Below are 16,593 nucleotides of genomic sequence, written 5' to 3' on the forward strand. Positions count from 1 at the left end.
GAATAGAAGGGGTCCCAAGTGACTTCCTTGAGGAACACCAGAGGTAACATGAATCACTTGAGAAAATAAATAATTAACGCAGGCAAACTGTGTTCTACCTATGAGATAGAACGCAAACCATTCTAAACTATTTGAATGGAATTCGATAGGTTCCATCTTTTTTCGAAAGCCTTCGAAAAGTCCGTAAATACTACATCAGTTTTAAAACCATTTTCGAGATTTCTAGTGATTTGGTTAAAAAATAGCTAGTTTTGTTTTAGTAGATTTTCCAGCAATAAATCCATGCTGAGTAAGCGCAATCCTGTCTTTAAGAATAAAGGTTAATTTTTTATAAGCTATTTTCTCGAAAATTTTGGGAATCGTAGACAATTTACTTATAGGACGGTAATTAGGAACATCCTGTTAAGAGCCAGATTTATGGATAGGAATAATAAAGGCAATTTTCTAATAGTCAAGAAAAAGGGCTTTTTCGAAAGAAACATTGAACAGTAGAGTTAATGGCCCTAAAAGAACAACAGCACAATTTTTCAATACAATTGCTGGAATGCCATCAGGTTCCGATTGACTATCATCTTAGAGATTCCGTATCTACGACGTTGTGACTTCAGTTATTGTGTGAGCTAGATTTTATTTGGATGTAGGTGTAGATCCAAATACGAAATACTACATAATTTGCCATAAGACAGTCCTAATTCCTGACAACAAAAGACAATCATTCGGGTCTTCGGCATCACTTTCACGTACAGCAATTATATTTTCATAGTTACGAGCGAAACGAGGATGCACAGGCCTTACAATTTCTGTAAGCAATCCAGTCTCTTCAAATTTCGCCAATTTCTTGAGTAGTTCGACGATTATATTAACCAAAATCTCCTCTTAAAGCACTATAATGTGGTTGTGTGAATAATCACCATGTTTGTAGCAAGTTTTAACTGTTTTCATGCGTCGTGTAATAGTTAAACGATAATTTTTCCGAAATTTCAGACTTTCAATTAAAAACAACAAATTATTTAAACAACTTAGTTTGACATATCTTACTTACTTACTTAAGGTGGCACTACAGTCCTGTGTTAACTAGGGCCTCACCCAACAAACTTCTCCATCTAGCTCGGTCCCTAGCTAGATGTCTCCAGTTTCGCACTCCAAGTTGGGTGAGGTCACCTTCCACTTGTGCGCGCCACCTGATCCGCGGTCTTCCTCTACTGCGCTGTCCTGTGGGTGCGGATTCGAAGACTTTCCGGGCGGGAGCATTGGTTTCCATGCGCTCTACGTGACCCAGCCATCTTAGTCGTTGGACTTTTACTCTTTTGGCTAAGTCTACCCGTAAAGTTCGTCGTTCCATCTTCTCCTCCACTCCCCTTCGATGCATACGGGACCGTAGATCACACTAAGAACTTTTCTCTCGAAGCGACCCAAGGTTCTTTCATCCGCTTTTGTCATGGTCCATGCTTCTTCTTATATAGCAACACTTTGGTCCCTCGAGAGAGGACTTTACACCTCAATTGCTTTCTTAGTCCAAAGAAACAGCGGTTAGCAAGAGTTATTCTGCGTTTGATCTCAGCGCTGGTGTTGTTTTCTGCGTTTACAGCGGAGCCTAAGTAGACGAAGTCCTTGACTACCTCAAAGTTACGTCTGTCGATTGTGACGTTTTGACCAAAACGTCGGTGTTGTATGTCCTTTCTAGACGACAGCATGTACTTTGTTTTGCCCTCATTAACCGTTAAACCCATTTTTGGCGCTTCTGCCTCAATACTCACAAAAGCCCCATTGACATCACGCTGAGTTCTTCCGATTATGTCAATGTCATCAGCATATGCCAGTAATTGGACAGACTTTTGAAAGATAGTGCCTCTAGTGTTGACGTATGAGCTCTGCACTATTCTTTCAAGCACGATGTTAAAAAAATCGCATGACAGCGCATCACCTTGTCTAAACCCTTTTTTGACATAGAAATGTTCTGTTAAATTGTTTCCAACCTTAATGGAGCAGCGTGAATTGTCCATGGTCATTCTGCACTAACGGACGAGTTTGGCAGGGATGCCAAAACTAGACATGGTTTTATACAGCAAGTCCCTGTAGATGCTGTCATACGCGGCCTTGAAATCGATCAAAAGATATTGGGTGTCCATTTGGTATTCTTGGGTTTTTTCCAGGATCTGCCGTAATGTGAATATTTGATCAACTGTGGACTTTCCTGGTCTAAAACCACACTGATAAGGACCTATCAGGTTGTTGACGATGGGTTTTAGACGTTCACATATCACGACAGAGAAGATTTTATAGGCGATGTTAAATAGACTGATTCCTCTATAGTTGGTGCAGTTTAGAGGGTCTCCTTTTTTCAGGATCGGGCAAACAATACTGAGGTTCCATTCATCGGGCATGCTTTCTTCCGACCATATCTTACAAATAAGTTGGTGCATGCTCCTAACCAAATTATCTGCAGCTGCTTTAAAGAGCTCGGCATTCAACCCATCCGCTCCAGCAGCTTTATAAGACTTCAGCTTAGATATGGCAATCTTTACTTCGTCTAAGTCGGGAGGACGGGATTGTTGGCTTTCGTCGTCTATATTGAATGGATCATCCTGCCTGACAGCGAAATTCAGTTCTTCGTCGCCGTTATACAGTCTGCAGAAGTGGTCCTTCCATATCATCAGCATTGATTGCGGTTCCACTATGATGTTTCCACTTTCGTCTTCGCAGCCTTCGGTTCTAGGTTTATGTACCTGTGAATTTCGTTTCACATGTTCATAAAACTTTCGAACTTCATTCCTGCTTTTAAACCTTTCAAAATCTTCGACCGCACGCTTCTCATGCCTTCTCTTTTTCCTTCTGAGAAGTCGGCGTGTCTCTCGCCTCTTCTGCTTATAGAGCTCATGAGCAGCTCTCGTCCTTTTATGCAGCACCGCTTGCATGCCTGTTGTTTGGCTGCATTTGCCTGCCGACATTCCTCATCAAACCAGGGTTTCCTTGTTGGTGGCAGTTTGTAACCCAGCACATCAGAGGCGGCTTCTCTGATTGCATCTTGGCACTGTTGCCACTGGTTTTCGATACATTGATTTGGCGATCTCTGGCGATTGTAGCCGTTCGACGTTGTATCGTCTCCCAGCACCTCTCTGTTTTGCCTTGCGTCTGGAAATCCGAAGTGCTACCTTGGCTAAAACGAGGTAGTGGTCCGAGGCGATGTTAGCTCCTCGGGAAGTTCGTACATCCATAATGCTGGAAGCGTGTCTAGCGTCGATCGCAATATGGTCAATCTGGTTGACGGTAGATTGATCTGGAGAAGTCCAAGTTCCTTTGTGGATGTTGAGGTGTGGAAAACGCGTACTGGCTACCATGACGTTTCGCCCCGCAGCAAAATCTGACATTTGTTTGACATTTAGTTCTTTGTAAAGATTTAGAATTGTTGCAACAAATTATTATCTCATTAACTCACTTCAGAAATTTGCTTTGATTAATCGTCTCAAATTATTTCGTTCTGAAAACTCATTTAAAATATATGGCATCACATTTCTTTTAATGTTCTTCTCCTGATTCTTGGTTTCAATTCCAATAATAATGTTTTCAATTTGTCAAATAAATTATTGTCTTTATACTTTCATCAACTCAGCATGTGTTTTCAATTTCTTTTTTAATAGTATCAAAATATCCTAATTCAATTATTTATTATTGGAAAAATAAAACAAACTTTTTCATTTTACGACGATCCAGAATTCTAGATCCAAAAATCTTTGTCATTTAAGAAAACTTTTCTGCCATAGATTTATTGGAAACAATATTCTCAATCCGAAAAAAGTAAAAATTAAATTAATATAATAAAAACCCCAAAAGACTCCACCAGATGCTTGTGGTGGTTCCGATTAGGGAATTTTCTCATTAATAACTTTTTCGAAAATTATAAACTTTTTTTCCTATACCACAACGAATTCAAAATTGCAAATTGAAAAATAAATCTTTCTTTTGTTTTTCATTCGAAATCACAGGTAGGTCTATAATTCACACCTCAAAACAAGAAGAAGAAAAACAGATTCTTTTCCCAGAAGTTATCTACATAAATACATTCCAAAATAATGAAAAAAGGCAAAAGCGAACGTTCTTTAATTTCACCTTTCCCAATACCATAGGTACTTAAGAAAAGAAATTAATTGGAATTGACTTGGGAAGGAGCTTTGGGCCACGGGGTGCAGTGTAGAGTTTTGCTACGAGCAATTTAAATTTTTAATTGAATCATTAAAAAATCATTCCAATATTGTATTTATCTCAATTTCAAAACTACCTATGAATAATCTTTGTTTATATCGAGATAAGACGATAAAGTTAATTATTTTTATTTTTTGAGAATAAATTTACCAAGTAACTTTTAAGTATCTTTTTAGATATTTTTTTTCAAAATTCTAATTACCTGAATGTGTGGGGTAAACTTGATGGAAGTTTTTAAGAATGTTTTAATTGTTTAGGAATATAATGGTTTGTTAATGAGAAAGAATAAATCAATCAAAACCGAAAAGAATATGGGTTGGTAGTGTTTTATTGATAAACGTTTATTTAGCTTTTTGTTTTGAAATTTAAATTTATTCCAGGAAAGATTTAATAATTATTGATTACATAATCTTTTGCTCAAGTCTTTCTTTCACAATTGTTGTTTAGAAATTCATCTTTTGTTTGTGTTTATGTAGTTCTTGAAAAATGGTTTCAGTCAATTGATTAATTTTAATTGGATTGCAACAAAAATAACATTTAAAATTACTTATGGAATGAGTTAAAAAGGGTTGTATGACTATGACTGTGTAGACCATTTTATGGTACATTTAAAATTTTCGTTGAATTCGAAAATTTCCAGTTTTTTAAACTGATTTTTATTTGGCAAGTTTTGCATTCGTAAGAAATTTCGAACGATGCTGGAGAACTCGGATAAAAAGTGTGCGACTATTCCATCGTGCAGCATTAAAGTATAACATCGGTTAAGTTCAAACTTGGAATTTAAGGTTAAAGTCAGCTTTGCGTAAGGCGTTTTTCCATTTGTACTAGGGCCAAAAGTAACAGTAATCAAAATACAAATTTGTTGGTTAAAAATCGAAATTTGTTTTCAAAAAAGATCCAAAAGATTTCAATAAAATATGGGGGTATACCTATGTTTGGTTTTTTAAGGTTTTTTTTAAAGTCTCTCGCCCATTGGAGTTAAATCAAGGATTTGGTCCTTTTTGGACTTCGTGACCACATAAGGAAAACCCAGTTGCGAAGCTCACACAAGCCTCGGATAAGGTCGGATTTACTATTGACAACCCACAGATAACGAACTTCGGATACGCATGTGAAAAGTTAGGTCCCTTAACAGACCACATGCAGCCGAAGAATTAGCGGAGGCCCTAGGCTGAAATAAAGCAGACATCACCGCCATCCAGGAAATACGATGGGATGGGCCGGGCAGAAAGAGGATGAAAAGTTGCGATATTTACAAGTTGACTTCTACCGAGAAAACCAACAGCTCTTATTTTTTTCAGCTTTGTAATTGGAGCCAGACATAGGCAACAAGTCTTGAGCTATAGCTGAGTTAATGAGCGTCTTATGATCATCCGCATCAAGGCTAAATTTGGCAACATTAGCCTAATATGTTTGGACGCCCCCACAGAATAGAAGGATGACAACACCACAGATACTTTCTTCGAGCTCTTAGACTAAACATAGGAGCAGTGTACTAGATACGATATTAAAATTGTCCTGGTGATTCTAATGCCAAACTAGGAAGGGAGGAAATGTTTGGTGGAATCATCGGGAAAACCAGCCTGCACGAGAACACTTCCGACAACGGATTCAGGCTTATCGATTGTGCTGCGGGGCGAAACTTGATGGTGGCCAGTAAGCGTTTTTCACACCTCCACATTCACAAAGGAACTTGGAGCGCTACAGGTCAATCTACCCTCAACCAGATCGACGCTAGACACGCTTCCAGCATCATGGATGTCCGAACTTTCCCAGGAGCTAACATCGACTCGGACCACTACCTTGTTATGTAGCCAAGGTAGCATTTCGGGTTTCCACACCCAAGGCAAAGATACTGGGAGAAGATACAACGTCGAACGGCTATAATCGTCAAATCCTTCTCCGTTACAAGTAACCTCTTTCGAAATTCTCTGCCGCCAATACAACGTATCAAGAACCAGTGACAACATGCAATTAGAGAAGCCGTTTTTGACGAGCTGATTTTTAAGCAGCCACCAACAAGAATGAGGAATGTCGGCAAGCTAATGCAGCCAAACTTGTCTGACCCTTTTTTACCGTTATTTTAACGGCTTATGCTCTAGTGAAATAGCCAGTTGCATTCCTCCCCTTAAACAGTTCAACCGTAATACTCGCGCTTCTAGGAACGCTCATCAGTATACCCTCGAGCCCAACTTCGGTCGTACTTTAAAAAACAGAGATTCTTTCTTTAGCCGTACTACGCGAATGTGAAATGGCTTAAAACACTCTGTTTTTAATCGTCATTTCAATATTCAGGAATTCAAAAATATTGTGCACCGACATCTCCTTTTAAACCCTCTCTCCTCTTCCTAGTGCTCACACTGTGCCTCTGCATTATAAGGGTAGTAATATCCCCTTGAGTGTGTGTTTATTATAAAAAAAAAAAAAAAAACACCTGGCACGCAAAGCAGCACTACATAGAAGAACGGGAGCTGCTTATGAGCTATAGCAGAAGAGTCGGGAGGAACACCGATTTCTCAAAAGGATAAAGAGAGAGCATGAGAAGCGTGCGGTCGAAGATGTTGAGAAGTTTAAAAGCAGGAATGAAGTTCGAAAGTTTTATGAACAGGTGAAACGAAGTTCACAAGTACATAAACCACGAGCCGAAGGCTGCAAAAACGAAAGTAAAAACATAATAGTGGAACCGCAGTTAATGCTGAGGATATGGAAGGACCACTTCTGCAGACTGTATAACGGCGACGACGAAACGAATTCCGTCTTCCCTACTTAGACGAAGTAAAGATAAGCTAAAGTTTAACCGGCTTGAATGCCGTTGTTTAGGAGCATATATCTGTAATATGTAATATGGCCATATGGTCGGAAGAAAGAATGCCCCACGAATGAAACCTCAGTATCGTTTGGCCAATTTAAAAAAAAAAGAGACCCTCTTAACAATAGACGAATCAGTCTACTTAGCATCGCCTACAAAATCTTCTCTGCCAACGTCTAAGGCCCATCGTCAACAACCTGATAGGTTCTTATCAGTGTGGTTTTAGACCAGGAAAGTCCAAAAGCTGCAAAAATGCGTTTAACGGTTAACGAGGGCAAAACAAAGTTCATGCTGTCATCAGGAAAGGAGATGACAAGATGACATTTCGGTCAAAACCTCACCATCAATATACGTATTTTCGAGGTAATTAAGAAGCTCGTCAACCTAGGCTCTCCTATGAACGCAGAAAAGGACACCAGCACTGAGATCAAACGAGGAATAATTCTTGCTAACCGCTGTTTCTTTGGGCTAAAAAAGCAATTGAGTAGCAAAGCCCTCTCTTTTGAGGGACCAAATCGTCACTTTATAAAACATTCATCTTCCCCGTCCTTCTGTACGGTAGTGAAGCATGGACAAAATCGGGTGAATGCACCCTGGGTCGTTTCGAGCAAAAAGTTCTTAGTGTAATCTACGGCCCCGTGTGCATAGAAGGGAACTGGAGGAGAAGATGGAACAACGAGTTGTACAGCGACGTAGACTTAGGGTAAAAGTCCAACGACTAAGATAGCTGTGCCATATAGAGCGCATGGAAACCAATGCTCCGGACCGAAAAGTCTTCAAATCCACTCATATAAGGCAGTGTATTAAAAGAAGACCGCAAATCAGGTGGCGCGCACAAGTGGAAAGTGACCTCACTCAACTTGGAGCGCGACATTGGAGACACCTAGATAGGGACCGAGTTAAATGGAGAAGTTTGTTGGGTGAGGGCCTAGTTCACAGAGGACTCTAGCGCCACTTTAAGTAAGTAAATTTTGAAAGAGTACGATAACTTAGGCGACAAGATATTAAAACGGAATTTTTTAGAACAGTTAAAAATAAGCATTTTTTACTATCTCCCCCCGTTAATGCGGGAGGAGCAATTTAAAAAAAATTATTACTAAAAATGGAAAAAATAGTTCAAAAATAACGGTAATACTTAGAATTAAGTATGATACATTTTTTTAAAGGCAACGTTCTGTTCTATTAGCCAGTTTTTAAATCAAGTCAAAACTATGAATAGCTTTTGAAAAAAATAATTTTAAACTCAAAATTTAAGTAAAAAAAGTTAAAAAAGGTTTAAAGTGTAATTTTTCGAAAGTATAAGATTATCTTCTACTGTTTTTTTTTTTTTGAATTTATTGCTCTTATTTGTTTTTGACCAAAAACTGAAAACTAGATGATTTTATAACAGCTAGTTCTTGAGAAAATTGAAAATTACCAAAAAAAATACTTTTATTAAATTACTTTTTTTTCAAAAACTGCATAGAACCAATAATAAAAAATGATTGTTTTCAACTGTTCTTTACAAAACCGTCATTAAACTTTGTCACCTAAGTTATCGTACTCTCCTCAAAAAAAACTTAAACAAAATAAGGTGTTTACAAAAATTATGAAAAGCAAAATATACCAATTTTCGTTTCGAAAGTATATTTTAAAAAACAAGCTATGATAAAACCCACTCTGTAAACTTTCAATTGGTGCCATCAAAATGATATTTTCTTTGTTAGTCTAAATTTGTACTTCCACAATCAATAATAATTTAGTTTTAAGCTGTCTTCTTAGGAAATATTCGAGACGTCAAAATGATGTAGTTGTATGTAGCTCAAATCAAAAACATTAAAATTAAGTTAAAAACTTACATTTTATAGGTACACCTACTTTATAACTCTTTTTTGATCGTTCATTATTTCATTAGAATTAAAATTAAAAACCCTTTTTGTTTACATTTCACAAAAAATTATATTTCATTATGAGAAAATTAAGGGTAAATATGACTTTGTCACGTATGGACGACTTTGCTTACAAGCCAAAAGCATACGAAAACAAATTCACAAAATAGTTGAAACTAATATCCTCGCGTTGTCTCCAGGACGAAGTAAATCACTTGACAAAAGTGCCGAAAGGTGAAGTGCTGTTGACAACTTAAGTTATATGACTCTAAAAACTTTATAACCGTGGCGTAAACACAACCAACAACTATTAAAATGTGTTCATCAAAAATATTTTAGCTTTTCGAATATCTAAACTGAAAACAGCTTCAATTTCTATTATTTTTTTAATTTTTCAAAAACAAATATTTTTCAATCAGAAAAAAGTCACTTACCCATTACAATTCAAATTTAATAATTTTCAAATTATACCGCCAACTGACGACATCACAAATTCACTTTTTTGCCAACGGTACTGAGACCGACCCACGCACGGCGAGACTCGAAGCGAAGCGATGAATGTATGAAACACATTTAAAAAAATTAAAATTTAAATAACTTTACGGAAATCGCAACAAAACCTCTCATTTTTCTAAAAAAAATTTAACTTTAAACCATGCTTTTTATTATTATTCACTTTTCTACTGCAAAAGAAAAAATAGATGCAATTATTAAAATGCATTTTCTTTTTTTCGAGACGAACACACCAAAGACAACAAATTCAAATTTTCAAATTAAACCGCCAATTGAAATTACCAACTAACACCACCGAACAGACACGAACGGCGACGAAGACAACACGACGCACGACGACACGACGACACGACGACCCACCCCACCCAGCAACGGGATAAATGAAAATGAAACCCAAAAAAGAATTGAATTCTAATTCACATTTTACAAAAAGCCACTTACCTACGGAATTAATTGATATTTTATTACAAAAACTTACACTTTAACACTTGTTTTGATTTTATTCTACCGCACAATGAAATTAAATATATTAATTAATTTTCCTTTCCAATTCGAGACGAGCGACGACACGAGCACAAGAATAAAGAATTTAACAAACTGCAACCAACTAATTACATTTACCGTTTACCATAGAGCAAACATTAAGAAGATGAACTTTCTGTATGAACTTGTGAGATGGCGTTGGTAGTTTAGAATTATGGTGAACTAATACCCTGATTACAAGAGTTGGTTGAAAAATCGAATCGAATAATTAGAATCTAGATTTTGATAGGTCACGCTCTGGATCGAAAGATGAATAAAAGTTTGAATTGAAATGGAATTGTAGTGATATCGAGAATATTGAGAATTTAAAAGAAAAGTCAACACGCAACAGGAACAAAGCAGACAAATTAGAAACAATGTAAAAAAGAGGGAGGAAAGCGAAAGCCAATTGTCATTTAAGGAACTTCGAAAGTATGCGATCCATAGAAGTTTTAGCTGATTATTGTGGTATTTTTTGTAAATTAGGATTTTTAAACAAAGAATAATAGTTTTGCTTTATGTTAAAAACAATATTTTAAATCATATAAAACATAAAACATAGAATTGTTTAATCAAAAACTAATTTTTCAAAATATTTTTTAATCTTATAGATATTAATTACGCGTCATGTTGATTTGAACTCCCTAACAACTTAATCAAATTTGTACACAATGTACAGTACAGTATTGTAATCGGTCCGATTTGTCGATTTGAAAATGTTGACATTTCTCGACGTTTCAAGGCCCCTAGAGTCTAAATAAAAGATTTTTAGAGAAATGTCGTTCTTTCGTACGTTCAGTGAGATTTTTTGTTGTCCATAGGTCAAGAACCAATAAAGATATCGACTTCAAATTAATTTTGTTATGCAGATAATAATACAGAAAGATAGATTTTTTTACTAAAGCAATTTAAAAAAAGTGAAAATTTTGGTTAACACAAAATATCTCAGGAACCAAAACCGCTTAAGACTTTAAATAAATTTTGTATTATTAACTTCCCAAAGAAAGTTATTGTAATGGGTACGATTTGTCTAATTGAAAATTTTGACATTTCTCGACGTTTCAAGGTCCAAGAGTCGAAATAAAAGATTTTTAGAAAGATGTCTGGGCGTGTGTACGTACGTTCGTACGTTCGTACGTTCGCGACGTCTTTTTCGTCGTCCATAGCTCAAGAACCAGAAGAGATATCGATTTCAAATAAATTTTATAATACAGATAATAAGGCAGAAAGATGCAGAAAGGGCTCTCAAGAAAATTGGTTGGTGGTTTTTTTACCATAGCAGTTTGAAAAAAAGGTGAAAATTTTGGTTAACCCTAAATATCTTACGAACCAAAAACGCTAGAGACTTGAATTAAATTTTATATAATATATTGTAGCGTGATATCAAAGAAGTATATTTTTTTGAAAAAAATCCATTTAACGCGTTTTTTTTATAATGAAAAAAAAAATTTGTCACCTCCAAAATTTTACGACTAAAATATGATTTTATCTCCAAAACAATTTTGTGCAACGAAGAATAATGTTTTTGTAATCTGATAAAATTTTAGGAAAAATCGAATTCTTATATAAATCTAAAAAAACATTACCCAAACTTGGTAAAAATGGAATATCGATTCAAATATCTTTTCAAAACTGAAATTTAGGCTTCCAACTTATTTTATCTTATAAGAAATATTGTTTTCAACATTCTGAAAAATGTTGAGAAAAATCGAATTGACAGTTTTTGTACAAAAAATAAAAACCTAAAAAAAAATTAATAAAAGTCGATACAAATTGATTTTTGACTCAAATATCTTTTCAAAACTTAAAGATATTGGCATAAATATATTTTTATCTTTCAAAAAATATTGTTGTCAACATTCAGTAAGATTTTGAAAAAAATCTAATTGACAGTTTTTGTACAAAAAATAAAAACCTAAAAAAAATTAATAAAAGTCGATAAAAATTGATGTTTGACTCAAATATCTTTTCAAAACTTTGAGATAACAGCTTCTAACTACTTTTACTTATAAAAAATATTGTTTTTAACGTTAGGACAAATCTTGAGAAAAATCGAATTGACAGTTTTCTTGTAAATAATAAAAACCTAAAAAAAAAATGTATAAAAGTTGGTAAAAATTGATTTTCGATTATTTTTCGAATATTTTTTCAAAAATTAAAAATATTTTCTTCAAACTTAAAAAAATAGTACGCAAATTTGGTAAAAATTGATACGAGTACATACAGACAAACTCTTAAGCAAGACAAATCGACAGACGGGATGGGAAGTTATCAGTGTGGGTCGCATCCTAGCCTCTTTTATATTTATCCAATTAGGCTAGGCACACACATGCAACTTTTTCGAAACCAAATAGTTCGATCGTTAGGTGCCGAAACATCGCGCACATAAGCAACTTCGAAAGAAATCAACAAAATAAACCACAACACAGGATACATTTATTCACCTTGACTAAATTTGTCTCTCTCTTGCACTTACTGAAAATAATTCAACGATTTAGTTGAATGTCCACGCAGTTACATTTAATTCCTTGTGACACAAACTAAGGAGTTGGTTCGATCATCTAGCTTGTCTGAAAACACAAACTAAAAAGTTGCTCGAATGGGCGACAGAATGGTTTCTGCATATGCATGGGCTCTCATTTAGTCTATAATGCTCAGATTAGAAACCAAACAGTTTCGAAACTAAAAGTTGCAAGTGCGCGTCTAGCCTTAAAGGTGTTTTTTTATAAATCCAAAAAACTTAAACAAAAAATGATTGTCACCTCGACCTCCAAAATAATTCCAAGCAACAAAAAATATCGTTTTTGATATTTGGTAAAATTTTGAGAAATTCACATTTTATTTAAAAAAAAGTAGAAACCTGATCAAAGCATTACTAAAAGTTGGTAAAACTTTATTTTCGACTCAAATATCTTTTCAAAAATTTGAAGTTATGGCTTCAAACTTATAAGAAATATTGTTTTCAACATTCGATAAAGTTTTGAGAAAAATCGAACTGACAGTTTTGTTTAACAAAACTTACTTAATTTTACAGAAAATCTTTTTTTTCGACACAGGGAATTCTTGACAACAATCCAACAGATATCACGTGAACAATAGAAAGTATTGACTTCAAATCAATCCAATTTGAATTTATTTATGTAAAAATAAAAACTTTTAAGAAATGCTACTAAAATTGGTTAACGACTCAAAAATCTGGTTAGCAAAACAAGATTTTGAAATCAAACTGTTTCATCATATGCAAAATATTGTTATTAATTTTTAATTTTTTTAGGATAATTTAACTGACAACTGTTTTAACAAAGCACAAAAACCTACAAACCTTTTCAGCTAGACAAATCGGCAGGTGGGATGGGAAGTTATCAGCCTCTTTTTTTGTCTATTATTTGACAGCCACAATTATCTGTCAGTTAAAAACGATTCTTACTTTAGTTCACTGGATTGAGTAAATATTCAATAGATGGCGTTATGTCGAACTCTTAAACGTTTGATATAAGGTACAATTTAATAGTATAACCACCTGTCTGAGGCTAAGGTATAGGTTACATTTAATTTGTATTAAACGAAATACAGTGTATTTTACTTTTTCAATATGTAATATAAAAAAGAGTTGAATTATAGTTTGGGATGAGTGCACAATGGCTCCACAAATATTTACTCGAAGCATTGCACAGAGCAATGCAAGACTTAAACGGCAATAATAAACTTTTCGGTGGCTCTCTTACTTTTGTCTGGTGATTTCCTGTAGACCTTTCCAGGTTATACCTCGCTCTACAATTGCAAAATGATCCTTCAGCACAAATATTTTCTAAAAAATTAGTAAATATTTTGGAAAGTTTAAAGGAAAAGTGGTCCTCTTGCAACGTATTCTAATGATGACGTTAAATACTATCGCACCCTTCAGAAGTGGAGAATTTGTCAATTTCTCGCAAGAGGCAGTACCCGTGAAAAAACTTTAGGTGGCATAGGTAGGGATCGAACCCAAGACCTCTCGCATGACAGTCCAACACACTAACCATCATGCCACGGGTACTACCCCTTCAGTAGGTTACAGTTTCCAATTCGTTTAGCTTTTGCCATGTTTACAAATAAGTGTCAAGGCCAACCAATGTCCATTTGTGGTTTAGATCTGGAAAATCCATGCTTTTCACAATGACAGCTGTATACGTATGTTCTATGTTCACGTGTAGGAAAACCGTTTGAACCTATTTGGTTAACCAAAAATATTGTGCACCGATTAATAAACTATCCTCATTTATAAATTTAACTGTCATTTGTAACTTACTTTAAATTTTGTAATGTACTCATTTGTTACTTAAATACAAATAGTAATAAATTGTCAATTTAATTCTTTTGTATGATTTTTGCTTTACATCAACTTAACTAAAATTTTGATCAATTGTCCTTCCCTTTAAATCCCAAACTTTTATATATGTAAACCAACTTTAAAGCACTATTCACATGAGCACGACGAATGAAACACGAATGAACGAATATTCGTCGATTTTGACATTATTTTCACATGAGAGTTTTTAATTCGTCGCCAATGAAGTTAGACTTTGACAACTGACCGAAACAAGAATGATTATTTTATTCGTTGCGAGTATGGATAATGTGGAACGCGAATAAAATTTGACAGTTTGTATCAACTACAATTTTTTTCGTGACGAATAAATTTGTTTTCTTAAATTTATTAACATAAAGATATTGAAAAGTAAAAGCATGAATCATAAATCAAATAGAAACTATATTGCTATCGTTTTGTTAAGGATTTGTGTTTAAATATGTCTTCAAACGTATATAAACTCACATTTTGTAATCATTCATTCGTCGTTCGTTGGTCGCGCTCAAGTAAATACTGCTTAAAATTTCCGTCTTCGTTCGTAAATAATAATTTTATTATATGAACAGGTATAACGGTAGAAGAAATTCAGTCATGATGGTCGCCATGACTTACAAGTTTCATCTTTGTAATTTCGATTTTATTATCTGTCAAATAAAATGTATTTATAATTGATGTCACTGCGGGTTCTTGAGGTATGGCCGACAAAAATAGATTTCTCGAAGGTACAGACATCGCTCTAAGAACCACGGTTTTTTATTCTATTAAACTTGAAACTTTCTAAAATTATTGGATATATTTATTAATGATGACTCAATAATTAGAAAAAAAAAAGAACATGACATTTAAATGTGATAACAAAATTTAAAGAATTGCTTCAAAAAAATTGCTTTATAAAAAAACGAAATTGCAATTTGTGTATTGGGAATATAGTTTGTTTCAAAAAATGTATATTTTTGAAAACTACGGACATTTTTCATTTAAAATTGTGTAAAAGTAATGCTTTCAAGCACTTGCGGGTCTACAAAAGTTCAAAAGAAAATTAAGAACTTAATTTTTTGAGCAAAACACACCTTCAAGATAAAACTTAAACGGTTCAAATTGTTTAACTTTTGGAAATGGTCTTGCATTACTACACTTTATATTAAAAATTGAACTTAACCAAATCCTTACAAATCATGGAATTGGATTACCTTAAACCCATCCATACATAATTTATTTCAAAACATTCTTGCTCTATTTTTAAATATTTCAAAACACTTATTCAAATATTTATACAAAATTTTGAATTGACCTCTCTTTTCAGATGGCAAATGTCTTGCATGCACATTTGGTGCAAAATTTATTGAGGTATCTGTTGGCATAAATCACAATTGCGATGAATTATTAGCTGGGGCGTTAACACAAATTCGCCTGAAGAAGGAACAAAATTTATTACAGGTAAACTCTCAACTATAATAATAATAATGTTGTATACCTAACCTACATTATATTCTATTTCCCACATAATGATAATTTATACACTAAACTAAACATATGTATTTATTATTTTAAATTCACTTAAATGTCAAATTGTAGAATTAGAACTATTAGAGCTACCATAATAAATTTATAGCATTGCTGTCAACTGATACAATTTACGATCTTGCAAAAGAAAATCAACGAGTACTATTAGAAAATCTGCTTTAAAATATAAGTTTTGGCATTTAATTTTGCATCATTTAAATTGTTAGTTATTTTTGCTTTTTTATATTTTAAGACGTGATTCATTTAGTTCATTTCTGAATGCAATACATTTACTGCATAACACAAAACAAAATGCTTGGTAATAGAAAAGTTTGATGTTTATAGGAAGCTCTATCTTTCTTTCTAAATCACCCTTCTATGTGTTTTCTAAGATACAAAATATTTTGCTTTTATATAATTAGAATACGCTTTTAGCAAAATTATTGCAAATCATGGTTCGCTGTATAATTGTTGTAAACTGTCAATAATTGTTAGCTGAGACTTTATACACAGATAAAACACATTGAAAATAATGGATGCTGTGGAAACGCCTGTTTTGGTAAAAATATATGAAGGTATTTCTTAACAATTAAATTTTACCTTGAAAATGATTTGAGTGGTGGGTAAAATTGATTTAAATTAAATGTTTACAAAAGTGGAACTACAATTTCATTCAAAATGGTTTAGAGGTGGTACAATATTCCTCAATCAATTGCATCTTGTTCTAAGCTTCCAAATATACGCATTGAACAACTTTGAAGAACTTCTGTAGGACTCTTGCTTATTCGGAATTGGATAATTAAATTACATAAGCTTAAAGCGATAAGTTAGTT

General features: G+C 34.1%; 1 protein-coding gene across 3 annotated transcripts in view; it reads left to right on the plus strand.

Annotated features, from left to right (window-relative positions):
• The window catches only part of LOC129950273 (GTP-binding protein RAD), a 214,682-nt gene that overhangs the window by 179,378 nt on the left and 18,711 nt on the right, over positions 1 to 16,593 (plus strand). For all 3 annotated transcript variants that reach the window (XM_056062156.1, XM_056062157.1, XM_056062158.1), the window contains exon 8: positions 15,561 to 15,694. In XM_056062156.1, the coding sequence (XP_055918131.1) occupies positions 15,561 to 15,694 (134 nt within the window). The remainder of the gene's footprint in view (positions 1 to 15,560; positions 15,695 to 16,593) is intronic.

The sequence above is a fragment of the Eupeodes corollae genome, chromosome 3 (genome assembly GCF_945859685.1).
Source record: "Eupeodes corollae chromosome 3, idEupCoro1.1, whole genome shotgun sequence".
NCBI classification, from domain to species: Eukaryota; Metazoa; Arthropoda; class Insecta; order Diptera; family Syrphidae; genus Eupeodes; species Eupeodes corollae.